Source organism: Acromyrmex echinatior, chromosome 3 (genome assembly GCF_024713525.1).
Source record: "Acromyrmex echinatior isolate Ae372 chromosome 3, ASM2471352v2, whole genome shotgun sequence".
In the NCBI taxonomy this organism is placed as follows: Eukaryota; Metazoa; Arthropoda; class Insecta; order Hymenoptera; family Formicidae; genus Acromyrmex; species Acromyrmex echinatior.
Window position 1 is genome coordinate 19642648 of NC_141854.1, and position 26731 is coordinate 19669378.

Genomic DNA, 26731 nt, shown 5'->3' on the forward strand with positions numbered 1-26731 from the left:
CCAATGGACCAACGCGGAGCAAAAGAAAGGGCGGAACGCGGTGGATGCAGCCGAATATGGAATGCATCGGGACTGCGGACGTCGACGCGGCGGTCCTGGAGTCGGGCGCCCGGTGGGATAAGGAGAGGGGAAAGAGGGCCCCGTAGAAAAGGAAGGGCCAGTAGAACGGAGTGAGTTGAAACCTAGAACGGGGTCCGAGGCATACGTTCGAATCGAACGCGGCCTTGCCTAAACTTTAGCGATAGTTTGCTCGCTCGCGGCTGCGCGGATATCCACGTTTCTTGTGGAACAAGTGAACAGCTCGACACGACGAGTGTTTCGCGACACATCACGCGACGTCATCGAGAAGAAGCGAGAGAGAGAGAGAGAGAGAGAGAGAGAGAGAGAGAGAAAAGCAAAGAGACGAGAGGAGTGCCCGCTCCGTCGGAAAGTGACCAAAGTGCATCCTGGCTCGACGTATCGGAGCAGCAGGTAGAAAGATTGCAGGAGGAAGCAGATCGCAAGGGAGAGAAAGAGCGAGGGAGGAAAGGATCCGCGCGCGTCTAACGTGTGCGCATCGGCGTGGAACTCGGCGAGGCCGGATTCCGCGTGCCCTGCGCGTAACATAGGTGCGTGCGTGCGTGCGTGCGTGCGTGCGCGCGTACGTACGTACGCGGCGTGCGTACGTGCGTGCGTGCGCGCGCGCGGGGACCTGTTGATAGGTCGTGCAGGTGTACGAAGGTGGGCCCCGTGTCCCCCCCCACTCTGCCTTCTCCCTCTTTCGTCACCGCCGCCGCCGCCGTCGTCGCCACCGCCACCACCGCCACCACCGCCCGCCGTGGGCCGCTGTCGCTGCCGTCGACGACGACGACGACGAGAGAGAGCATACACTCTCGGTTAACGCACAGCGCGTTATGATCGCCTGATCGACGAAAGGATAATTCGGTGGCATCGCCGCTCTGCCCGTTATCGGGGCCGGATGCCCTCGCCGTCCGTATATGGTGTCGTGGAAAAAAACAGAGCTCGCACCAGACAAGGAATAACAATTGTCGTCACGCGAGCGCGGATTTTGAGTGAGAAGCGCGCGAGCGCGCGCGTGCAGGTGTTTGTTTGTGTGTGAGTGCGGATGCACGGGATCAAACCATTGGAACCATTGGAACCATTGGAACCATCTAAAAATTATCGTCGTCGCCTTTACGCCGTTTCCCTTCTTGGATTCCTCTCCCTTTCCCCTCCTTCCCCGCCGTCCCTCTTTCCGCCGCGCGCGGACTGACCATCGGCGGAACACCGGAGAGTGCTGAGTGCCCTCCTGGTTTTTGCGTTGTGGACCGCGCGCGCGCGAGAGTGGTGCCAAGCAGCGTGAGCTGTGAGGTGAAGTTACGCGTCACGCGTGTGCCTGTGGTGCAGTCCGTCGGGCCCCGACTTGAGATGCCGTGGCTGCTCAAACTACGGACTCGCGATTAGTTAGGTGAGCAACGACTTACGACTACTTGTTTTTCTTTCCTCTTTCTCAATCTTTCTTTAAATATCTAGAGGTGCGCAACGTTTCTCCTTTTATCTTTATCTTTCAACCTTCTCTTTTTGTGTTTTTTTTTGCATGTTGTTTTTCTTTATTCCATCTTTTTCTCTCTCTCTCTCTCTCTCTCTCTCTCTGTCTCTGTCTCTGTCTCTGCTCGGCGACGCTCGCGACGCACTCGCGCGACCGCGAGATTCCTTCTTCTATTTCCTTTCTTTCCCATCACATCCCACCGCTCTACTCTCCGACCCACTTCTTCCTCAAGCTCTTCTGGCTCCTCAACGGTTGCCGCCGCTCATTGTCGCCGCTGCCGCTACCAACCGCTACCCCGCCGTCACTCGTCAGCCTGGCCCGATTATTTTAGACGATGACGCGACTCTACGCTGTATGCCTGTATGTGACTCGCACGCGCTTCGGAGCACCGCGCCGACCTTATCCTTGTATATTCCAGCGCGCCGCATTCCAGCGCCCGCTGGCAGCGCGAATCAGCGCGAATCAGCGCGAATGCGAATGCAAATCCGCCGCTCGCGTCAGGATGTTATTTCCATGGTATATAGATTATGGAGGCGGCGCGTGCAGAGAATGACGCGCGGTGCGGTGCGGTGTGGTGCGGTGGTTGTTTACCGCCTTCGTCGTCGTCGTCGTCGTTTCTCGAATCTCGCTGAATCTCGCTGAATCTCACGGGCGAGTCACGACTCACCACGACTCACCACACTCACGAGCACTCACGAGTTCCGTCAATTGAGGGGCTTGGCAACGAACGAATCGGAGCGACCGGCGCGGCGCGGCGCGGCGGTGCGGGGCGGCGCGCGAGTGAATTCCTACGAAATCGCCCTGCTTGCCCATTAACGAACCGCGGCGCGGGTTCGGAGCCCATTTCGGAGGGGGCCGTGCCGAGCGAGCGCGCGGGTGGTCTCTCCCGTCTCTCCCAAAAACGTCCGTGAACATCCGGAGAACGGAGACTTACGGACGTTTTCCCCCGTCGCATACCTGATCCGGTGGGTCCGCCCGAAGAAATCTCGGATCGTTCTGTCCGTTCGTCTATCCATCTTAACCGCCTCGGTGGTCGGCTGGTCGCCGACGAGAGGCTATACACCGCAATGCTGTGTACCCGAGTATATCATGTATACGTGTTTATTCGCCTCAGCCTATACCTTTTGCCGCCCGCGCCCACCATAATCTTGCACCGCGAGGAATGCAAGCGTGACGAGCCTTTTCCGCGCGAATGCGTACATCGGTAAATTCATTGTCCTTGAAAAACAAGTTGGTCGCTACGAGAGAGGCGTTTCTCGAGGAAAGGATCTACGGATTACCTAACGCGCAACGAGAGTCGCTTGATCGCCGATCCACACCGCGCGATTCCGTTCCGTGAGCGAGCTAACAGCGGTCCAATGTAAGAGAGGCGGCAGCGGCAGACAGCTTGGCTCTGGTCCCACCAACCTTTTCTTTCTCCTCGTCTCTCTCTCTCTCTCTCTCTCTTTCTCTTTCTCTCTCTCTCTCTCTGCACGTTCGTGCTGCCAGGGACCGCACGAGAGGACCGCGAGCCCTCGTGCCGCGGATGGACTAACGATGTATCCCACTGAGCGGTATAAACCGCCATATTGTATCCCGCTGTCATCTGCCAAGCCCGAGCAAAGACGCGCGATCGGCGCAAATCGGAGTACGATCAATTCTAGCATCGCGATCAAACGATAATTCATCTCTGATTCTGCTCTTCTTTTTCTTTTTCCCCAACGAATGCGATCATCGTCAAGCATATGTGTATTTGTACGTACATATATTGTAGGAAACACATTGAAGAAATAGTTATAAGTATAATAAAAATTAAATGTTTGAGAATAAAGATGAAAGAAAATGAAAAAAAATGAGAAAAGATAACATTAGAATAGCTGAAGGTGATAATTTCCTATTCTCTTGTTTTCGGTTAGTGAAGAATTATTTTAGTATTATTTGTATTATTAAAATTATTTCACATTTTATATTATATTCGCACATTTTCAATATTCTGCATAAAGGAAATGATTTGTCTAATACAAAAAGGAAAAAATTGAAATGATACCAAAATTATATAATACTATTGGCGGTTTTAGTGTTAAAATATCTGTTCTTTTTTGAAGAAAGTTTTGGAAATGCATACATTGGTGCAATAAGTTGGTGCAATAAGTTGAAACAAATAAATTTATTTATTACACCAATGTACATCAATTCAGAACTTCTTTAAAAAAAAATAGGCCATTATTTATACATATGAATTTTAAATACGATTCGTATAGTGAAAGAATTTTCATTCAAGAATATCAAGAACTCATACCATAACATCATGCGTTTGTGTTTTATAGAACTGAAAAGAGGAAAATATCGTGTTCAATTACGAGAGAAGTGGTATTTTGTTAATAATGTATCTTCTTAATGTATATTTATTACATGGTTTATGATTCATTCGAATGCCTTGCGATTTTCCGTATTTAATTTCATGTCACTAAGACGTTTCTATTATAGCACCTTCTTTTTTCGTTCAATATAGAAACTATTTTAATTCTCTTGCGTTTAATTACGTATATGCGAACTAATTGCCCAATTTGCGATTAATAATTTTTTAATGATTCTTGAACTTACAGTTTCAATTAACTTTGACAGAATGCATTGTTTACGTAGATTGCGGAACGATTTATGCTCACACGTTCTTTGAATCATTAAGTGCGTTTAATAGGGAAAGCAGCTTTGCAACTATATGTTGTAACATTCTTTAATATAATTGAATCTTGTCTTTAGTTTTGAATCCACTAGATTTGAATCAATCGTATATTAAAAAATCTTATAACAGTTAACATTGTTGTTTTTACTGAATGCAGTCATTCTTATTAGTGTTTAGCAAGAAAAACAGCTTTGCCAACTGTTGCAAGATTCTTTATTGATTGATTCTTGCCTTTAGTTCTTTATTAATCTAAATATCTAAATTAATCATGTTAAAGAATTTTACAACAGTTGCTTTTTCAGCTGAACGCAGCTATTAGGTTTTTGCGTGTTGCTTGAAATTCTTAAAAATTTTTGCAAAACGGGACAAATATATATTCGGGCATTGAAAAGAGAAAAGTGAAGATTCTGAATGCAAAAAGTGCAAGCAACATGAACAATCCTATTGTTTATTAAATATTAAACAAGAATAAATGATGCTTACGAGTGTTGCGAGTTGTGGATCAGACCACAATTTTAAAGTACATTTTATCGCAATTCTAAAAGCAAATATCCTCAAAAATATTCACGCCGCGATATTACATTGCGTATTTATAATTATTTTTTTGCTTTATAATTCCTCGTGCTTTTGCCTCGTGATCGATCATGGAGAGAATATTTAATTAAATTCAAACAATCAATGTGTTTAAGAAAGATGTTTGTTTCCATGTCACGACTAGCAAGATCCGTAAAGTTCCAGAGCTCTATGAAGTTGACACTCCATTGTGAAAATTTCGACATATTAGGTGTTGGAATTAATTCGTAGCGTTTTTAATGAAAGAATGTTATTTATTTCACATGAGCATTAAAAAATACATTAATGAAAGTACTTCCCATCACTTGTAAAACGCTACGAATTAATTCCAACACCTAATAATTAACAGAGTTTTGGCTCTTCCCCAAAAAGGGGAAGTTCCAGAGTTCCTGATAATCCCTCTGATACGATAATTCATTCTGGCGTAACGTTAACGGAAGAAGTCGTTCGCTGATCTCAGCATTTTATACTGAATGAAACCGAGAGTGTGACCAGAGGACGAGAGGGGAATGGAACATATATCCGTTCAGCGTCCATCGAGCGAGTCGCAACGCGCATAAATATTCCCCGCCTTTGAGAAACGCGCGCTTAAAATCGCGGATAAAACCAGTTTTGTCCGGCCGATCGACGGAACTCTACCGTTAATGTATATGGCAAGTATGTCACGGCGCAACAATGTTCGATCGATTCCGAAATTATTATCGAATTTACCGCAAACTTATAGCGAAAGCCGACGAGTCACACTCTCCGAATAGCGAGCGCGAGTCGCGACTTTTTGGGAACGCGAGATCAACTCCACACTGAGAACAATTTCTTGTGTATCTTAAAACAAGATGCAAATTACAAAAGTTAGCGAATTCACTTAGTAGGCGAATCTTTCACTAAAATTATAGATATTCTAATAATTTTGCTCACTTTTGTCATTTTTACCTCATTTCAAGATACAATCGGCCTTCTGATTGAAAATGAACGAAAAACTAGAGAATCGATTGTGTATCTTAAATCGAGATGAAAATTATAGAAGTGAAAAAATTTACTTTAAACGTTGACCGATGAAATTATAAATATTTTAACAAATTTCGTACAATTTTGCGCAGATGCCAAATGCAACCATATTCAAATAGACTATTACATTTATTTAAACTATTATATTTAAACTATATACTGCCGAAAAGATGAGCATTGAAATCTAATGTAGTTTCCATGCAGAATTTAGACTTAATTGACAATATAAGCACACATAATTAAGTGAAAACACAAAAATATGTAAGTAAAAAAATAATGATGTGATGTCGATTCAAATAATCGCGACAAAATAGGTGGTATCTGGCATTCAATTCTCATTGGCTAATTAGAAATGTGTATACGCAATGGCACACCTGAGTTTCTTCCACGATTCTGATCAATCAGAATCTATCTCAATTAGAATTATAATAGAGTCAATTAAGAAAATTCTGCCTATTTTCAATCAGAATTCTAATGCAATCAGACTTTCCAATGCAGAGAATACCGGGGTTATAAATAATTGCGTGTTTTTAAACGAGATGGCTCGATTAAAATGATGAGAGAAAAGACAGGTGCGCTCACTCAAGAGATATGAATATTAATCTAACGAGTGGATGCTCATAAATTTATTAAAAATGCTGGACTTTTTTCACATTGGTGAGAAATTTGGAATTTTTTTTTATATTGACGAATAACCTATCAATTAGATCTGGCACAATGCTCTATCACATTTAAGTTCTCCGATTGAAATTTATCGTATCGCTGCTATTAAGTTTTATTGATCGAATTGTAATATAAAAAAAATCCAGATTTTAATTAATGTAAAAAAATCCAGTATTTTTTACATAAATCTTTTATGTGTGCATCTCATCATTGATTCAGTTGATATCTCTTATTTATGTTTCTCGAGTTTGTTATTTATCGATCTCCAACCCATACAATCGTATTAAAAACTCGTAAAAGTTTTGCATACATAGATTTTGAATTATTATTATGTATTATGATTAAATTCTGACTTATCTATTTATTAAACCGTACATATGATATTTAAACCTTATAGGCTATATTCGTAAAACATTCGCATGTATTTTATGTACTTTTTTACGTACTTACTCGCGCCTGTATTGTTACTAATAATAGAGCAAGTTCATCTAAAAAAGTGTGCGCAAGCTAGCTATTAAGTCCAGTAAGAAATAATAATGTTGAAACTGGGCATGCATTCTCAATTAAATATCGGCTTAATCAACAGTAAAAGGTGATTATAGAAGGTGAATATATCTGGATATAACTGCGATATAAAAAGAAATTCATACAATGATTACACGATTATTTTTGTATTTTCCATTGAGTTTGCCAATCGTCCAATTCATTCTATGAGACTTCGAAAGTATTTTTGAATCACCGTATATAAGATCGTAAAAAAAATCCGCTCGAGAGTAAGAGAAAGCGATTACTTTGAAACAGAGTCCGATTCGACGAATCCCTCCTCATCTATTGGTAGCCCCTGGGAACCAATGACCAATCGAATTGGGTCCTGGGCTTGCTCTTCCTTTGCTTTAATGCTGACTCAGAGAGTCATTATGCAGCTCCGCTAAGGACAATTTTCGAGCCTTTGCTGTATTTTGGGAGATCTCACGAAGTTAAATTAAACTAAATGAAATGCGTCATTTCTTTTTCGCTCATTGAGAGAAAAATGTACTAAATTTCAATAAATATCTGTGCTGAATATTTACTAAATATAAATATAGTATATTTGATATACCATTAATTTATTTTAATTATCCTCATTTTGTTTCAGTAAATATTTATTTACTGTAAGTAAATGTTAAGATAGTAGTATTCAGACAAGTATTTATTAAAATTTACATTTTTTTTTCAGTGTGGAATTGTCAAAAATTAACATAGAATTAATTAATTTCACTTGGCTTCATGGCACTTCGAATAAGTTATTATGAATTAAATTTATGAAGATGCTCAAAAATTTGTTGAAGATGTATAAATCTTTCCCTTGTTTATATTCCTCGTTGATGTCTCAATTATAATTTATCTTTCTAAGGGAAAGTTGTTTTATTCACAGAGAAAAATGTTTAATTGTACCAATAAAGAAGTACGAATATCAGAATTTTGATTATTGCGACTAGAATGTTTAATAGATTTAATTATAGTATCTGATTTGTACTTTTCTGGTTGAATCTAATAAAATTCCAATTAATGTGCGGCTACAAAATTTTTCTAAGTGTTTCTTCCCTGAATTCTTTAGATTACCTAATGCATTTCCTAATGAACACCTCAATCATTCTAAAGGTATTTAAGGATTTGAAAATATATTATTTTTATTTTGTGTGTGTGTGTGTGTGTGTGTGTACTTTCGTTAACATCTTAATTCTTAATCTTTTATTGCATGTTTTTTGTAGATTTTCTTATATATTAAAATAGGAAAAAAATATTGAATTTTCTACAATGAAGTATACTTGGCCGAAAATATTAATCATTATTTAATGTTTTAATACGTATAAATTCGTTTATGCCTGCATTTGTGCTGTGGATTTATCCTTTGTTTCAAGAATCCTTTAAACTTAAGTATAATTAAGGAAACAACAAGTTAGATAAATGAAATTCAGATTAATGAAAAAATTTAGATATTTTAATATTTTTAGCTGTGTCTATTCTCGAGTAAAGATAACAAAATATTTCACTTTAAGTGTATTGTAATGGCATTGTATGACTCATCGCTTTCGTATTGGCTGTTTAACAACCTTAGAGATTATAATTTATCTCTCTAAGCCATCCCTTTCCTAAATTCTTTGGACCTTTGGATATAGTTTTAGACCGTTGTGCATTCTCTAATGAACACTTCAGTCCTGCTGTCATCCTGTTAGGTAAAAGAAGCCCTTTCTAGTATCTTCTGTGATTTTCTTCTGTAGAAGATACATTGTAGAAGGTACTCACTTGAAATCGATTGTAAGAACGTTCTAATATTACTTTTTTCGTACAAAACTACTAAATTTGTAAGGAATAAAAATATTACGATTTAAAAATAAACATGATCATTGCAGTTACATATAATGACTGCGTTTAGCAGAAAAAGTAGCTCTGCAACTCTTGTAAGATTCTTTAATACGATTGATTTATACATTTAAATTCAGTGAAGAACTAAAGGCAAGATCAATCGTATATAGATTTAGATGTGAGAAATTAAAGGCAAGATCAGTCATATTAAATAATTTTATAAGTTGCAAAGCTGTTTTTCCTACTGAACGCAGACAATATTAAATTGTATTTGTGTGTATATTCAGTGATATCAAAAACGGAGTTCCTATGTGATCTCAGTCTAGAGTATTTATAGTCCAGTCTTATTTTAAGAAATGTCTTAAGATATTAATATGACTTTCTGATTGGTTCGTGATATCGTAAAATTGTACTTACGACAGTCTTAAATACAAGAATCGACTTCGAATACCAGTGTAGAAGTTCAGTGCAGTTTCTCTCATTAAGAAGAAAAATGTATAATTTTTGTGTAGCCATAATCTGCCATAATCTGCCATAATTGTACTATCCATAATTGTACAGTAGCGAGTCACTAATCTACAATGATAGTCTCGTTTAACACATTTCTTTTTTTTCGTGCTTTCAGGGAGGTAACGTAAGTGAGTGACGACGTCACGATGCGCATGTCGCTGCCGCTGGGGTTAGTGCTTGTGGCAGCAGTCACGCTGCTAACAAGTGTGAATGCTAACGCGGGGACTTACCTACGCATCGACACGGACACGGCCACGTCGTCGTATCACTTCGGAACGAAGGATCGCGATCAGGTGATAGCCGGGATGGAGGCCAGCTTGCTCTCCCTCTTGGGCTTCACGAAGAGACCGAGGCCGCAAGGTCGGGTGCACGTCCCGAAATCGCTCAGGGATCTTCACGCTCGTCAGAACGCCATCGGTATCGCGGATATAGCGAAGCCGGGTATTCACGCGAGATCGGCCAACACCGTTCGTTCGTTCCCACATATTGGTAAGTTGGATTATATCAGCTGTAGTACGGTTGGAAGAGATACAATTTAAGAACATTGAACACTAAAAATTAACTATTAATAGTAATTACGTAAATAATATAATTAATAATTAGGTGATGTGCATCAAATTGCGACACATGATAACGCATATATTATTTTTTTTTTTATAATACATATTATGTTTTTCTTACTTTTCACTGTTTTTATTATTTTTTTATTTTGTACTCTTTTTGATTATTCTTTTATTTTTTATTTATAAATTTTTTACAATAAAATTATTCGCACATTTAAAATTTTCACGTTAATATTTTTATAAACACACATTAATATTCTTATAAAGATGTTTATTAGCCTCAAAAATTATTGAATTACTTGTCAATTTAATAAGTGATATTATTATACTACTCTAATTCTGTTCACGAATGCGTTTTAAAAATTCAAAATTCACCGAAAAAGATTTAGGCGCGCAGTTTGCAGAATCAGCTATATATATTAGGTTATTTAAAAAGTATCCGCGGTTTTTTGTTCAATTTTTGAATGAAAAAACCGCGGATACTTTTTAAATGACCCAATATATATATATAAATTTACAAAGAAATATTTATGTACTAAGATCCGCTTTTCCCGAATGTAGGAATTTCTTTTATTTAATTAAATTTTATTAATATAATATAAAATATTATTTAGTCTATTCGAATATATGTAATATGCGAAATATAGTTGCAGTAAGGAAATTATTGTTGTCCTTTTTATAAAAATGTGTGTATCATGAAAGATTAAATCTGTATGAAAAAATGTATTTACAGCGATAATCTAATTAAAAATAATTTTGTCAATATATATAATAGTATTGATGAAACAAATAACATCTTGTTAAAGCAAGAGTACAAAATATTTTTTTTATTAATACTATTATTGTGAAAAAAAATTAACTACATTATTTTTAATTATATTAATACTGTTAATACCTTATTTTTTTCTGTATAAAATTATTTTAACGGAAATTGTAAATTTACTGATTATACTGGAAATTATAAAGACAGACACACACACACACACACACACACACACACACACACACACACACACACACCACACATGTATGCGGTCATAAAAAATAGCTCTCTTTATCGTTTTTGGAGACAACTCAATATCCATTTCTACTATAGATTAGCTTTAATTTTGGTTTAGTCTAGCTTTATATCTAGCTTTATAGTTTACTCTATTTATTATATTTTTTTCTATTTATTATATTTATTTTTTTTGATTCTTAGAAAAAGATAAAACGTAAATGAAACCAAGATTAGAATAAATTTACTTAAAAACGGACGTGTCTACTGATAAAGTACATATTTTTGGAAACCATAGAAAGCATTATTGAAATAGAATTGAATAAATTTTGTCGATGAAACTATATTTTGAGTATAGTAGTATGAACAAATCTTTTCGGATGTGAATGAATAAAATTATAGTTACAACAAAATCACTAAATCGGGCTGTTTATAAATTATTTATTGATAAATAAATAATTTGTTTGTATTTTAATAATTTTATTGATAAAACTTCAATAATAGAAATTATGATATAGGTGCATTGATGACTGCATTCAGCAAAAAAAGCAGCTTTGCAACTGCTTTAAAATTCTTTATATTATATATAATATTTAATATGATTGGTTTATACATTAATTTACATTTAGATTCAATAAGGAACTATAGATAAAATTAATTATATAAAGATTTGTGAACTATTTTACAATAGCTGTTTTTACAATTATACAAAGCTGCTTCTTCTGCTGAACGCAGCCAATGATATAGATTGTGCTTCTGAATGAGTTTACTATGTCCTAAACTGATAAACAAAAAAATGATTCTATTAACACGTGTGGACAAACATAAAAACCTTTACTGTTCGCAATTCGTGAATCATTAAACGATGGTAAGAACTAGCGAGTTGGAATTCGTAATTCGAAAACAGGTTGGCGACTCTTTTGACTCTCAGTGAAAGTGCAGTAGTAAACGGAATGCAATGTATACCCGTTATCAATCGTTATTCCTTCTATGTCTCGTTGACAAACGTGAATGACAAATTTTCAAACTATAAAATTTAATAATTCCATATTTTTCTACATATTACTATGTCACTTCTTTCTCGAACGCTGTTATGCGATTATGCAGATCTCTGATTTCTGGGATCATTCTCGCTTTTGCATCAATAACAAGTTAAATAATGTTATAAATAACGTCAATTATGTCATCATAAATATTTCTTACATTAAAAAGAATTTAAAATACAGAATCTTGTACTCCGAGTGAAAAATGGTTGCAATTATCATAATTTAACTATAATATATAGTCATTTTCTTCAGTATCAATTATATATTTTTTGAGAAATATAATTATTATTAATAAGATAGGAGTAATAATTATAGCAGTAATAACTAATAACGGAGCTTCTAATTATAATTATAACGTACAATTACAACTATAAATATCAAAAACTTTTTTCTCAGCATAAGCTTGACAATCAATAAATGCAAAGCATTAATTGGTTACAAAGAATCTATAATGATAATAATTTTACGATGTATAAATATTCTTCTCCTTCACTTCATTTACACGAATTTGTTACTCACGCGGTAATTTTGGGAAGGCATTATCTCGTAAATTACAGGTTTACATTAAGCGTAACTGGCGTAATTAACCTGATTGACATAATTGTAGGCATTAAGGTTTATTAAGCCATGTGCAGGAAACATGTGATTCTTTCTCTTTATAAAAAAAATGTATTATCATTCAGTGAAAATAATATTAGGTGTTGGAATTAATTCGTAGCGTTTTACAAGTGATGGGAAGTACTTTCATTAATGTATTTTTTAATGCTCATGTGAAATAAATAACATTCTTTCATTAAAAAACGCTACGAATTAATTCCAACACCTAATATATTGTGAGAAAATTTTATATTAATAGCTTCATATTAAAGAATATACGAATTTTTTTTAAAAAGATTTCACAATTTATGTATTATTATGTATACGATTAATTTTGTGAATAATACGTATATAATTTCTGGTTGAATACATTAATCCATACGAAAGCTTCTAAGTATTTCAACGATCTTTTTTTAGAATAGCGAACGAATGTAAATGATAAATACGCTGGATATCTGAAATCAAAATATTTTTAATCTTTACAAAGAGATGACAATTTGAATAATTGACTTTTTAGAATCCGTCTTAAGAGTTTAGGGATATACCTGCGAATAATGCGTTGCCTTCCTGCGACTCGCCTCCTGCGTGAAAAGGAGAAGAATGGCATTCAAACGATTTTATGGTTGTTCAACCGACAAAGGGCTTTTCGGCTACGGTGACTGTGAGGAACGTGCCGTTGGATTACGGACTTGAGTGTTCCACAAGGCCTCGATGACAAAAGAAGAAAAGGATCTAGTTCCTTACACATTTTATCTTTTTTTGTGAGTGTATTATTGCCACGATGATGAGACTACCTTGGAATGCCCGAAGGGACTCTCGTAAGAGCCGATATCTTTCGCTCTCAGGAGGTCCAGCTTCCGATGATTCCAATGATTCACATCCGGATATTAGCTTAGGCAGGTCAGCATTCTTTGCCGATCCATTCTTCTTTAAATCTGCGTTACAATGGATAATCGCTTGAAATGATTCTGAAGCTAAACATTGGAATAATAGAAGAACTTATGGGGATGATATAACGCGCGGAGAGAAAGTGCCAAGAGCAATTAAGAAAGATGTGCAATGGAAAGCGATCGAGTATATCATAAGAAACCCGTCTTAATAAATCATTTTGATAAAAGCATATCTGATTATATCCGCGTTGAAGGCTAAATTATAAATGCCACGCTAAAACGTTCCTTTTATTATCAATTAAAATTATTTATCTTCGACATAAGAATCTCATTTCATCGAGATTATGTTATCTCTGAATTAAAAAAAGCGATTAATGATATATTATATATTCGACACTTTCAATAATTCTGCAATCGATGGTTTAATGAAATGACTATGAAATTCTGTTTACTTTATCACGTTTATTATGGAAATTTGCAAGTAAAACCCGATGACATTTCAAGCGCGTCATATATATATACATATATGCACAAAGAAACGCTCATATTATATTTTGTTTACAAACGGCATTGTTCTAATACTTTAAAGATTACGTATGCATGCCTTCTAAGCATATTGTGATGAAAAAACTATCAGTCTTACACAACATACACAACAAAAAAAAGTTGATATTATTTTATATTAAAAATTGAGGATTTAATGTTGTTGACAGCTTTAAAATATTATTTTAAATTTTTAGATAATAAAATATATAATTTAAAAAACATCTAGAAAAAAACATAATTATATACTCATCTATTTATAAAACCGGGGATGAAATTGTAATAATACTTTATGTTCTATAGTATAATAATTTAATATACTTTTATAAGAAAATATGACAATGTTTTTGTAATTTATGCAATGTATTCTTTATTACTATTTTTTTTTTCTAGAATTATTAGTTCGAAGATAATAAAAATAAGGTAATAAAAAAGGTAATAAAAATTTGGAGCGGATCATATATAAAACTCTAACAAGAAGCTCTTTGATATTCCTACTGCTTTATTTCCACAGAAATTGTTAGATTCTGCGTATGTTAGGTATGCATGTGTGTGTGTGTGTAGATATATGTATGTATTAGGATTCAGCGACGTCTTACGAAATTTACATACGCATTACAACTGCGTCTATACGATTGCCTGCTACATCCAGTGTTTTTAAGTTGTTTCCGAGGAACAACTGCGTCATAATGTTAAACGTTATTAGCTATTTTCGTAGAAGCATAACTTAAATTACGTTTGCATGCCTCGTACGTCGTAAAATATTCACGTAGGTCACGCGAACAGAAAATGATTCCGGTGGCACTCCTTATTAATATAAATGTCGTAAGATAATAAATACGTCCAATAAATTCGCCGACACAACAGGACATTAAGAATCACTTCTTTTAAATTTCTAAGTAGCTTTCCCACACGATTCGTGATTTATTTTTAATTCACTCACGACCTGAGATAACATGCCTTCATGAAAAGTGAAAAGTCTAAAAGACATAGATTTTACCTTGGAATGATGATTTTGCTGCGTTGTATTTTTAATTCATTGATTGCTGTTTGACTGAAACTCAACTTGACAAACTGAAACTCAACTTTATTTTTTTTCTAAAAGTTTAAATTTCCTCGGAATGAAAAATTCATTATTAATTACATTTCTCTTTTTGTATTTTTATATGTATATATAAAACTTTTATACTATGTGGTTTTTGAAAACAAAATCTTTTTGATTTAACTCCCCAAATATATAACTCACGGTATTACATAACAGTTATTGCGAAATTATAACATTGATGTTAAGTAACAACTTTTAGTTAATGTCAATTGGAAAGAATACAACATTATATTATATTTACTGAGTCTAAAGTAATTCTTCGTTTACATCTCAAAGTCCTAGATTTGCACGAATTTTTTAACGCGATATCTTTAACGATATTTCTACTGTTTGTTTTCAGAGAGCGATCTGGACCACAAGTTCCAATCTCCAAATCGTTTCCGGTTATCCTTCAACCTAAGCAGAATACCTAGCGGCGAGATGTTGCAGGCAGCGGAGTTGAGTTTAACGCGTATCGCGGTGGCGGATGTCGAAAATGTAAGCGCGAAACATAAACGCGGGCGTATACTGGTGTACGACATAATACGACCCGGCGTGAAGGGTCATAGCAAACCGATATTGCGACTGATAGACAGCAAGGTGATCGATGCGACGAAGAACGCCACGATTAATCTGGATGTACATCCAGCCGTGGTGAGATGGATAGAGAATCATCAGGATAACCACGGGCTGCTGGTGCACGTGACTGGTGCGCTAGTTCGCACACGAGAACACGTGCGGCTGAGACGGGCCGTCGACGAGCACAAGGACGCGTGGGTGGTGAGCCGGCCGATGCTCTACACGTATATGGATGACGGCCGTTATGAAATGGCATCCGCGAATCAGATACTGGATCGACGGGCCAGGCGAGCCACCCTACGGAAGAATCGGCGGAAGGACGGCCGCGAGAATTGCCGACGGCATCCGCTCTATGTCGACTTCGCGGACGTCGGCTGGAACGATTGGATCGTCGCGCCGCCCGGATACGACGCCTTCTACTGTCACGGTGATTGCCCGTTTCCTCTGGCGGACCATCTGAACTCGACAAATCACGCGATCGTGCAGACCCTCGTTTACTCAACAAAGCCAACAATGGTACCTAAGGCGTGTTGCGTGCCGACCGCGCTCAGCTCGATATCGATGCTTTATTTAGATGAGGAGAATAAAGTAGTGCTGAAAAACTATCAGGACATGGCGGTCCTTGGATGCGGTTGCCGTTAAGACAACTGACAGCACTATTTTTATTCTATACGATCAACGTAATCATTGATCGAGCAGGATAAGTTGAAGTATTATCCCACATAGCGCCATGTCTGAAATCGGAACATAAAACGTCTATTTTTCTTATTTTGTACGGATTTCCTACCCAATTAGATAAATTTATCGCTTAGGTCGTAATGTGTATTTGACTTCCTTGAGGAGCAGAGATCATACGATATTGACAGTTAATATCCTTTCAAATCGACATTTGTCTAACACCAGGCCTTATGTCTTTATATCTTAATCAGCTCTGACTTAATAAAGATATCATTTATACACATTACTGGAGCGATATTGCTTCTTGAGTGAAGATACGCATTAATTCTCAATCATTATTGGATGGAACGATGTTCTTCTTAAATGCAGAAAAACCATATACATGGAGCATAGGTGGAATCGAATTTGGATCCACAGCTCACGCGAGTCGACCGCCCAGAGCGTAAAGCCACTTAACTCTCTCCATGAGACGTCTTATGTCCCGATTTTGGACATGCGTGTTGTCTGAGATTAGAGGTACGGTCAACGATGTTATAAATGTTTTGAAGCAACTAATCTTTGATTGGTCAATTTGTAAAATTCTTTCTTCAAAGCATTTATAGAGACTTGAATCGTACCTTAGGACATGGCAGTCCTAAATCATGGACTGACGTTGAGGCTCTTGACTACATCGTACGGTCTCATTTGCTTGCACGCGAGACACATTGGCTGGTATTCATAATTCTTATTTCAAGATCATCTTAAGTAATGTTTTAAGATGCTAATACGTATTTCTCTTTTAATTGATTTATAACACCTTGAGACTATTTAGATGATCTTAAATATAATAATCGACAATGAATATCGGCCATTTGATCGTCGAAATAATGAAATGATGCGAAAAGAAATGAAAAAAGATAGAGATTATTTAATCTGCGTGCCGTAGACCGATTCACAGTTTTGTGTGTGCTCGCTACCATTTTTACGGATGAAAAAGATAATTTTTGACTTTTTTTAGGAGACACAGTTGACACAAGTATTATTCTGTCTTTATCATTGATTAAATGTCGGAAAGGATAAAACGAAGTCGACTGCATTTCCTAAAGAGAAAACAGTCTTAGAATGAAACACACACAAGTAAAGTTATTGTAAATTGTATATTCTTAAAGGAAGAAAGGACAGAATTTATCATCAAGAATAGTGTATGATAAATTTAATCTGTTGCTAGACATGGTAAACGATAATAAAATAGAGATAAACGCGAATGGTATTATATTGCTATTCAATAACAAGATTGACTTTGGGAGCATTCATCGAGGAAAGTTTTTTGTAGAATCATTTTTTATATAAAATTGTAAATCGAAGATTACCTTTAATCGATATAAAAAGGTCGCTCTTTAAATCTTAAGATTAAATCGAAAATATTTTTTTTTTTTTTTAAGATTTTACTTATAATGTCTACTATTTATTCATTTTTATTATGTGCAAATTTTCACTCGTTTTCTCGGGCGATTATTATATGTGGAAAATGTGAATATTAACGGGAAGTAGCACGAGAGAAAAATTCTAATTCAGAAGAAATTAGCTGACTTGAAATGAAGCGAAGTAAACTATAGATAATTCGCTGATTAAAAGATTCATTCATTAGATCTCGATATAGATCAGTTTTAAACAGGTTTTATAGCCTTTGACTTCTACTAGAAATGAAACGATCGATGTTGACTTCTTTTTTCCTCAAGTAGAATTTTTTTCTTAAATAGAATCGCTCCATTCTTTTGAGATCGCCGGAACTGAGTTATCCCTCCATTGAAATAACTTGTCAAGCCTCACTTTCGCTCTAATGGTATCTGACCACGTGGTTACATGGCGTATGTGCAGTGAAAGACAAAAAAAATATTCAATTTACAAGAGGACAGCTGTCTCAAAATCAGAGTTGGTAAAGACTAATGTTTTTTTTTTTTTTTTTTTAAATAAAACATATTTGTTTTTTCTTAAATATATGTTTAATGCTTCAAATATGCTTTAAACAGTACTATAAAAGAAACATATTTAAAACATATTAAAAACTTCAATTAGCATGTTTAAAACACGTTGCTCAAAACGGAGAGCTTCTACTATAATTAGTGGATTTACGTTTGGCGTAATATGAATTGATCTAATTGTCTGCCTATTAAAAAATACGAGTTAATCAAGAACGATTGACACCGTTAAGCTTCTAATCGTCATTAAATTTAACTGCGTAACAGAATCAAGTGACAATTGCGATAGTTACCGGGTCATTGCCAGAGTTTATTGAGAACGCGACGATGAGAGTAGCTACTCGTTTAGCAAGCTCAATTGCAAGAAAATGATGATAAGAATAACTTCTATTTAAGAAGTGATGGCCGAGAAGTACAATTTTACGAATTAATATCCACGAAATATATCGTTCGGATCTTCGTAATGCGGAGGATACAAGAAGTGCACGAATGTCTTCGCATATGACTGTCGCATTCTTCATTTACATTCTTTATCAGTGATTTTTTTGTGAAATTGTTCTCGGAAACAAATTCTACTGAATCTCTCGGCAGGACACTAATTATAAATCTAATTAATCTGACCGCGCATATTTAACTTTTATTCGATTGTATTAGTATATTCATATCAGGGAATAAAACGTTATTATAAATTATGAAAGATTATATATTATATTCGCGTAAAGAAAGAGCTGTCATTGTAATGTTTAATTCAATATGCAAATAGCATCTGCAAAATACACTTCATATATTATTATTTAACAATAATATACATACATATTGATACATACATTGTCTCAATAAGTACATGAAGAAAAATACGTTACGATGCAATGTAAATTTCAAATAAAAACATTCCATCGATCAAAGTGACTGCTCTTTAAATATTTGTTTTCTTTTGAAATAAATTGGAATTTTATTTACTTTAAACGCGCTCGATTTTATCTATCAAGCTTTTATGATACATGAGTTTTTAAAGAGCGAGATAAAACAATCAATTAAATTTAACATATCTCTAAAGACAAATTATACCGAGTGATAAAAATATGTACAAGCGAGATATATAACTTTTTATGTACTTGTACAATCATAAACTCATATAATGCGTTAGATGTCAATTAGATATTCGTGAAAATGAGATGAACGGTGTGTGTGAAAATAAACGCGATACAACATATGAAGCGATTAATGTCGGCAAATATTGCGCATCACTAACTATAACATATCACACTGCAAGAAACATTGTAACACTTCAGCAAGTGAGCAATGAAATCACGTGTCGGAAATACGCAATTGACTAATGATATTTTCAGCGATGTAGAAATATCTCTTCTACACGCGATGAATTATCAACCGAGGCAACGTTGACCGTTTTTGTACTGGAAATGTACATAAATGGGTACCTCATCGTGGTCGTTGGATCGCATTAACGTTTCCGCAATGTTATCATAGTGTTTTAAAAGGACTAAAGGGACAGGGCAGCAAATTAGATGCGTAAATCGACATGTCCGGTTACGCGCTAACACGGAGCAACGAAGAGTATGCATTCCATCTCTTTAGATACGAGTGCATACCTATGTAAATCCTGCCGCCGCGAATAGATTGTACCTGCCTAAGGATTACTCTATTTATTTTTTTTTCTTTTTGCCAAAAGATTTTGAACACACGTGTATATTTGTACAGAAGTGTTATTGATAAGCGAGCGCCGTTGTAAAATGTGTAAAATAGATAAGATAAACGAGTCTGTGTAAACATTGTAAATAATATATTGTAAAGTGTCGTGCGATATGTATATTCTTATATATTTTACTATTATCTTCCTAATTTCACACGATTGTATACAGAGAGTGCGTGTGTAAATATTAAATAAATTTAATATAGCAATAACGAAAATATATATTTTATGCTTTTCCAGATCGTATTACAGCAGACGTCTTTAACAAAGAGGAATAGCAGCACATAATCGAACAATACGTGCAAAAAGTATCTAACTCACACAATTTGTATAACTTGAAAAGTATATTTAATTTGATTTTATTTATCACAGTAATTACAATTAAAATTGGTGAAAACGACAACAAAAATTGAATGCACAGTGGCTAATTATTTAAAATATTTTATAACGCAGCGACTATAGCTGTGTTCCGATATATTGTCAGTACTGAAAATCTGCGGTATGCATAACGTGAACTGTAGATTTTTAGAACCAATAATGTATATCGGAACACGACTTATGTAGCAATACTATTTATCATCTAAAAAGTACGTTTAATATAAAAAGACACAATATCTCAGAGCATCGTTGAACAAGATTTGTATCAATCTTACATATATATCGTAAAACATCTTTCATGTGATAATTTTTATACAATTTTGTTTAAATCACACATCGGTGTTTTTCATGAGATTGAAAATCCTGATTCCATATAGATTAAATTATGTGATAAAATTTTGAATTATTCGAATATTTACCGTATTTTTTGTATAAAAATATTAAGTATTATATGCTTTGTATAAGAAAATTTTGATTTTTTTGTGGCAATGTTAAAGACTTGTCAACTCTGATTAAGTCCAGGCCCATGAAGTTCTATAAAGCTTTCAAGTGAACGTGGAACGTTACCACGATATGGTAGGTCATAAGTCTTAATTGCTTTGGCTGCCATACACGTTAAGGACAATTTGGTCCGAGTACGTAATATTATTTTAGCTACACCTGAAATAGAAATTAAATTGAATTTTGGCCAAATAATCACATAATAACGCAGAAATGAAATACGCAAATCAGTAATAAAATTTGCAAATTTACCCGTAGTAACCGCATCGTACGGGGTATGACCTCTATTGTTTACAGTATCCATATGTGCTCCAGCTTCAATCAGATCTATTATAATTGAATGTAAGGTCGCAAAATCGCTGAAAAAATATTTTAAAAATCAAATCTGTATTGATATAAAGTTGGATAATATTAATTTTAACAGCATATATACCTAATTGCTTTACTGTAACCAACAATAACGTGAAGCGGCGTATTTCTTTCATTATCCATCGCATTTATGTCAGCACCGCAACGAATTAATAATCGTGCTGTAGCTGCACACGGAAATCTGGAAACCGAGCAAATAATTTGTTCAATACTAATCTTGATTGTTAATCCTATTTTAATATGGCATTTAATATGACATACTTGCAGACATCATTAGTATGAAAATCGTCGACAGGAGTTTCAGCATTCACAGCAAGATGTAGTAAAGTTTGTCCATCTTTTAAACATACTTTTAACGCACATAATTTGTGTACTAGATGATGTGCCTGTGTCAAATCTGATTCATCACTGTTTCCATTAAGAGTCATCAATTTTGTCAGAATCGTTAAAATGTATAGAGTTGTTGTAATATTCGATTCCATCTCTTCCTATGAAGACATTATTTCTAAATATATAGAGATATGTTTTTGTTTGTCACAGTAATATGATATAGTCACATGTACTAATCTAGTCTATTAGGTCAACATATTTATAAAAATACTTCATGTAATTCACCTATTGTTGTTTTTTGCTATAAGCAGTTGAACTATGGCATTAGCTATGCAAGTGAAAAGAACGTTCCTTAAATATCGCAGGAAAATATATTGTCGAGTGCAGACACACTAGACATCACTAATGCATACGATTATAATATGTAAAATGTAGTCCATAAATCAAAGTCTCTTTTATTGAACTTACAACACATTGATCGATGTCATCCTTAGAATCCGGATTCTGGATTTTGACCTTGTTTCTATTCAACTCTGTTACGCTTGCTTCCAGAACATTTATCACTTGAGAAATATCTAGATCGACGCCCACGTGTATCATTTGCGAGAAAACTTGCGCAAATCGAAGGAGGTCTGTTACAACGGATATATCATTGAGTTGTCGTAATTTCAAAGCGTGCAACCACAAATCTATACATCTATCAAATCTGGCGTTATCTGCAAATATAGCGCCTCTGAATACTATAGGATGTGGCAGTTCCGGATTATGGAGACCTGAAAAACAAACAATATTAGTTTTTGTAAAAAAAGAAACGCAATCTTATTTTATAATACAAGCATGAAACACATATTTACCTAATATTCTCTCCCGAATAGCAAGCGATTCCATATGTATAGCATTGGGATTGAATTTAATACTTTCTAAACTTTCTATTGTTTCGCATTCTTTCCAGTTCTCATATGCTTTCACAGTTGAACCTAGTTGCTTATGTATAATATTTTCAGTATCACTATACCTAGAACGAGAAAAATACGCAACGTAAAATAGTGACTCGGTAAGATAGGAATAAATATTTATTCTTTTACCTTAGTTGCATCGCCTTCCATAAATACGTGTATGCCATATTTAGACTATAATTATCTTTATCATTAGCGTACGATGCTCCAAGTAGTTCATAAGCATCTATTTTTTCTTCCTTTGTCACTTCTGGCCTTTTTACTAGATATTCAACGACTTCCTCGCGCGTCCGTTCGGCAGCCGTTATTAAAGGCGTCATACCACTCACATTCTTCGTCATTTGCGCTCCATGTTTCAACAACTCGTACACGATAGTATTATGTCCACATTCAGCAGCAAAATGCAATGCCGTTGCCCCACAATAAGCTTTCTTGTTTGGATCTGCCGCTTTGTCTAATAGAAAATTAACCTAAATTACAGAAAAAATTGGAAAAATTTACGTAACAATGATTGCACAATAAACACACGACAAGCAATGGAGTTTTTTGTAATATGAGCATACTCACAATATCCAAGTGTCCTTTGTACGATGCTATCATGAGGCAAGTATTGTTAAACATATTAGGAATATTTATATCTGCTTGATGATTGATCAAATATTTAACAATGTCTAAACGTCCATTAAAGCATGCCGCTCGAAGCGGGGTAGAATTAGTCTTCGTTGTATGGTTGACATTTGCTCCTGCCTTCACGAGAGTTTTAAGAACGTTTAAGTGTCCTGCTCCTAAAATCGACATGGATTATTAGCGCTACAAAATTATTACAATATTCTGTTTACATATTATTCTGTTACTATACCTGCTGCAGCCCAAAGTGCAGTAGCTCCTTCGATAACGTATCCATTGAATTTCACCGTTCCTTCCTGCTCTAAATCAGGTTTAAACTTGTCAAGCAACATTCTGACTACTTTGTTATGTCCATAACGCGCGGCAACTATTAAAGGTGTGCACCTTTGTCCGTCATCTTCTAGAACTTTCTGTAAATATAAATTCAAATACAAATCTAAATATTGGCTGCATTCAGCAGAAAAACAGCTTTGCAACTGTTGTAAAATTCTTAAATATAATTGATTTATACATTTAGATCCAGTGAAGAACTAAGGGCAAGGCTAATCAATTAAAGAATTTTACAACAGTTACAAAGCTGCTTTTTCTCTTGAACGCAGCCATTGTTATATAAACATAATTGCACTTTTTTTAAAATCCCGATTAGTTATAAGCAAACTATTTTTTATTATTTAATAAGTTGATTATTTAATAAAAAAAAATTAAATATATTATATTTAAAAATAGAGAAATTATATAATATTTTATAAATAATTTGCATAAAGGTTTATAAAATTAATAATAATATAACAATAATGTTTATAATATAAAAAGAATTTAAAATCTTACAGCCTATATTATAAATAATCACATCTACACAGCTTTCTTCGCATATGCACATATCTAAACAAGTGTTGCAAGTTGTCCTGAATAATTCTTTGTGTATCATGACACAGATGTATTTTATATTTATATAAGAACAATTTAGTCAGGAAATTTTAATTATAATAAATTTTAAAATTATGTATATGTTGATTAGTAAACGTATAGACTTAATATTTTTGTCAATTTAAATGTAGATAATATACAATTCAAAGTACCATTGTTCACTATGTTGCAATAAATAAGACTATTTTATAAAAAAGAATTTAATTTAATTAAATAAAAATATATCAAATCATCTATAGTTCAATTAACAAGCCTGTTGTTGATAAAATTTTATTTGCAAAGAATTTACAATTTAATTAGTATGTTTTACTGAAGTATTTAGTAAGTACACATTATACATTGTTAATACATGTATATGAGTGTTCTCAATTTGGTGACACAAATCAATACAAATATTGTTCGTTTTTGTTATTTATGGAGTTGCAAAAAACAGAAAATAATGTTTGTAGCTTTGTGTTACTATTGTCCGTTTTCACCAATGTAGATTAATTTCAATCTTGATACAATTTATATTTTATCTTTTTAATTCTTAAAACTGGAAAAAAATAAGAGTAAGTTAATTCGAAATTAAAGTTAATCTACACTGGTGGAAATAAGCATAAAATGAAAAGCACTCTATGTTTGCTAACAATAGTGAACACATTTTTCATTTTTTCTTTCCCTACAATCTTAAATTATCGTATATATCTCTTAATAAGTATCTAAAATCGATGAATTTTATGTTTTTAACATAACATATGCATAAATTATTTAAAAATGCCTTACATCTTTGCATTCATATCTCTGCACTCCTTTCTTTTTGTACAATATAAGAAATGGAATAGTTCATAATTCAAACATTAATTGAATAAAAAACAGCAAATGATTATATACAGGGTGATTCATTTTAACAGATAATTTCAAAAATATTTAATTTTATTAAAAAACATGCTAAATACAAGTTGTTTGGTATAAAAGGAGACAATAAGTCCCTCTCTACACCAGACTTTTATTTGATAAAAAAAAATATGTATATTTTCCAAATATTTACTTATTACAATTGAAATAAAACATCCTGTAAATAGTAATTTATTGTTTTTAATAATATTTATTGCAATTGCAATTTTTTAACAGGAGATAACAGGACAAAGGTCAATATTTGTTCACGATCAATCAAATGTTTTCGACATTTGTCAAAATGAACAACTGATTGAACAGTGCGATTTCGCAAGTGATGAAAAGTGAAAGGTGACGCAACAAAATATTACGATTTTACCTGGTTAATCAAACAATCGACTTCTACATCAGACTTGTCGTTCAGCAGGGTATAAAGAGCGATCGCCATTCCGTCCCTTGCCGAATAATAAATTCGTTTGACCAGTGACTGCTGGGGCTCGTCGATTATCTCGCAGGTAGTGTCCATCCTCGTGAGTGGCTCGTGCCCGAGCAACGTTCAGGCGGTTCAGGAAAAGAATCAGCTGAGCTCACTCAGAGACGTAGTAACCTCAAAACTCATGTTCCTCGCTCGTCGTCAGCGCGCGGAAAATACATCGCACGTTACCGTCGTCACTCCTGCAGTGCCGCCGTCGCCGCCGCCGTCGTCGTCGCGATCTATTTTAAGATTGTGTTGCACGCAAAAATATAGTGATTTCGTATGCAAAAATAAACCGCGACAAAGCGGTTTTTACGCGGCGTCGCGAGCCTCTTTGTGACTTTGTCGCTACGACGTCAATAGCAAACTCAGGCAAACGTTGGTATGCCGCGAGATCCCCGTTCGCCTTCGCGATCGCGTGCCACTCGTTTGAAAGCTCAGCAGTTCGCCGAACGAATCCGAATCATTTGCTATTCGTTGCGACCGTGTTGTTTACTTACGGGAACTTGAGGAAACACTTGCTCCATTTGCAAGCTTCCGATCACCGATGAATCCGACCATCCGACGAATGTACATTGAACACGTCACAGAACGTGTCGTGACGTCGCGAATTGCGATCGACGACAATCGCTTGCTCACGAAGAAGGCGTTGGATTGGGCTTTTCGATGTAATCGACGTGAATCGACCAATGACGACGCGGCGTTTGTTCTCACCAGCGGAATTTGTGATGAAATTCGCGCAAATCGCGATTTTCCGCAATATGAATTATGAAGTGATATTTATAAAATCTTGGAATCAATTATGCATCTTGAAAATTACAAGAATGAGCAAATTTCTATTTTTAATTTTAATTTTTACAACTTGTTACAATTTAACAACTTGTTCTTTATTTTTTTTTGATCTACTAAAAAAAAGATGAAGAGTTAGTTGATCCAAAATTAAAATTAAATTGATAAAAACAGGCATAAGTGACGATCAATGAAATTATAAATGTTCTAACGAATTGGATGATTTTTTTATTTTTCACACCTTATTTCACAAGATATATAATCAACTTCTTGATTTTATATTTATTAATTCTTCGCATACATGAAGTTTTTGAAGATATCGATACTTTGATTGTGAATTCTAGTGGATATATTTAAATCCGTACAAATAAAATACAATCCGATTTTTACGATGGTAAAAATTTGTTATTAAATTCTTTGACAAATATATAAGATTTTTATATAATAAAGTATTATTGTGAAAGAATTAAATGTTGCTGGCGGATGGTTAAAATCATCTCAAATATATGTATGTGATTTCGATATGCTATATGATTATCTAAATTGATGCTACATTTCTTTATCTAGATG

The 26731-nt window shown here is 34.9% G+C and overlaps 2 protein-coding genes across 2 annotated transcripts; one reads left to right on the forward strand and one right to left on the reverse strand.

Moving 5' to 3' along the window:
• The first annotated feature begins 714 nt into the window (after window positions 1–714).
• LOC105148754 (protein decapentaplegic) lies at window positions 715–20151 on the forward strand. The gene is made up of 3 exons (XM_011060662.2): window positions 715–1447; window positions 9403–9776; window positions 15369–20151. Exons 2-3 carry the CDS (start codon window positions 9434–9436, stop codon window positions 16226–16228), a joined length of 1203 nt encoding a protein of 400 aa, XP_011058964.1. The 5' UTR covers window positions 715–1447; window positions 9403–9433; the 3' UTR covers window positions 16229–20151.
• A 107-nt stretch (window positions 20152–20258) lies between these two features.
• Window positions 20259–25945, reverse strand: LOC105148748 (protein fem-1 homolog B). The gene is made up of 10 exons (XM_011060650.2): window positions 25277–25945; window positions 23327–23504; window positions 23035–23252; window positions 22597–22937; window positions 22366–22526; window positions 21980–22284; window positions 21443–21669; window positions 21246–21362; window positions 21065–21171; window positions 20259–20971 (listed from the first exon to the last, which is right to left on the reverse strand). Exons 1-10 carry the CDS (start codon window positions 25421–25423, stop codon window positions 20814–20816), a joined length of 1959 nt encoding a protein of 652 aa, XP_011058952.2. The 5' UTR covers window positions 25424–25945; the 3' UTR covers window positions 20259–20813.
• Window positions 25946–26731: the final 786 nt, after the last annotated feature.

Bases quoted from the DNA above. Each gene is read 5' to 3' on its own strand.
- LOC105148748 (XM_011060650.2), bottom strand. From the start codon at position 25,423: ATGGACACTACCTGCGAGATAATCGACGAGCCCCAGCAGTCACTGGTC. The intron at 22,527-22,596 runs GTAAAAGAATAA...TTCTCGTTCTAG, and splicing joins TGGAAGGCGATGCAACTAAG to GTATAGTGATACTGAAAATA. The intron at 21,670-21,979 runs GTAAGTTCAATA...ATGTCTTCATAG, and splicing joins ATGACATCGATCAATGTGTT to GAAGAGATGGAATCGAATAT.
- LOC105148754 (XM_011060662.2), top strand. From the start codon at position 9,434: ATGCGCATGTCGCTGCCGCTGGGGTTAGTGCTTGTGGCAGCAGTCACG. The intron at 9,777-15,368 runs GTAAGTTGGATT...GTTTGTTTTCAG, and splicing joins TCGTTCGTTCCCACATATTG to AGAGCGATCTGGACCACAAG.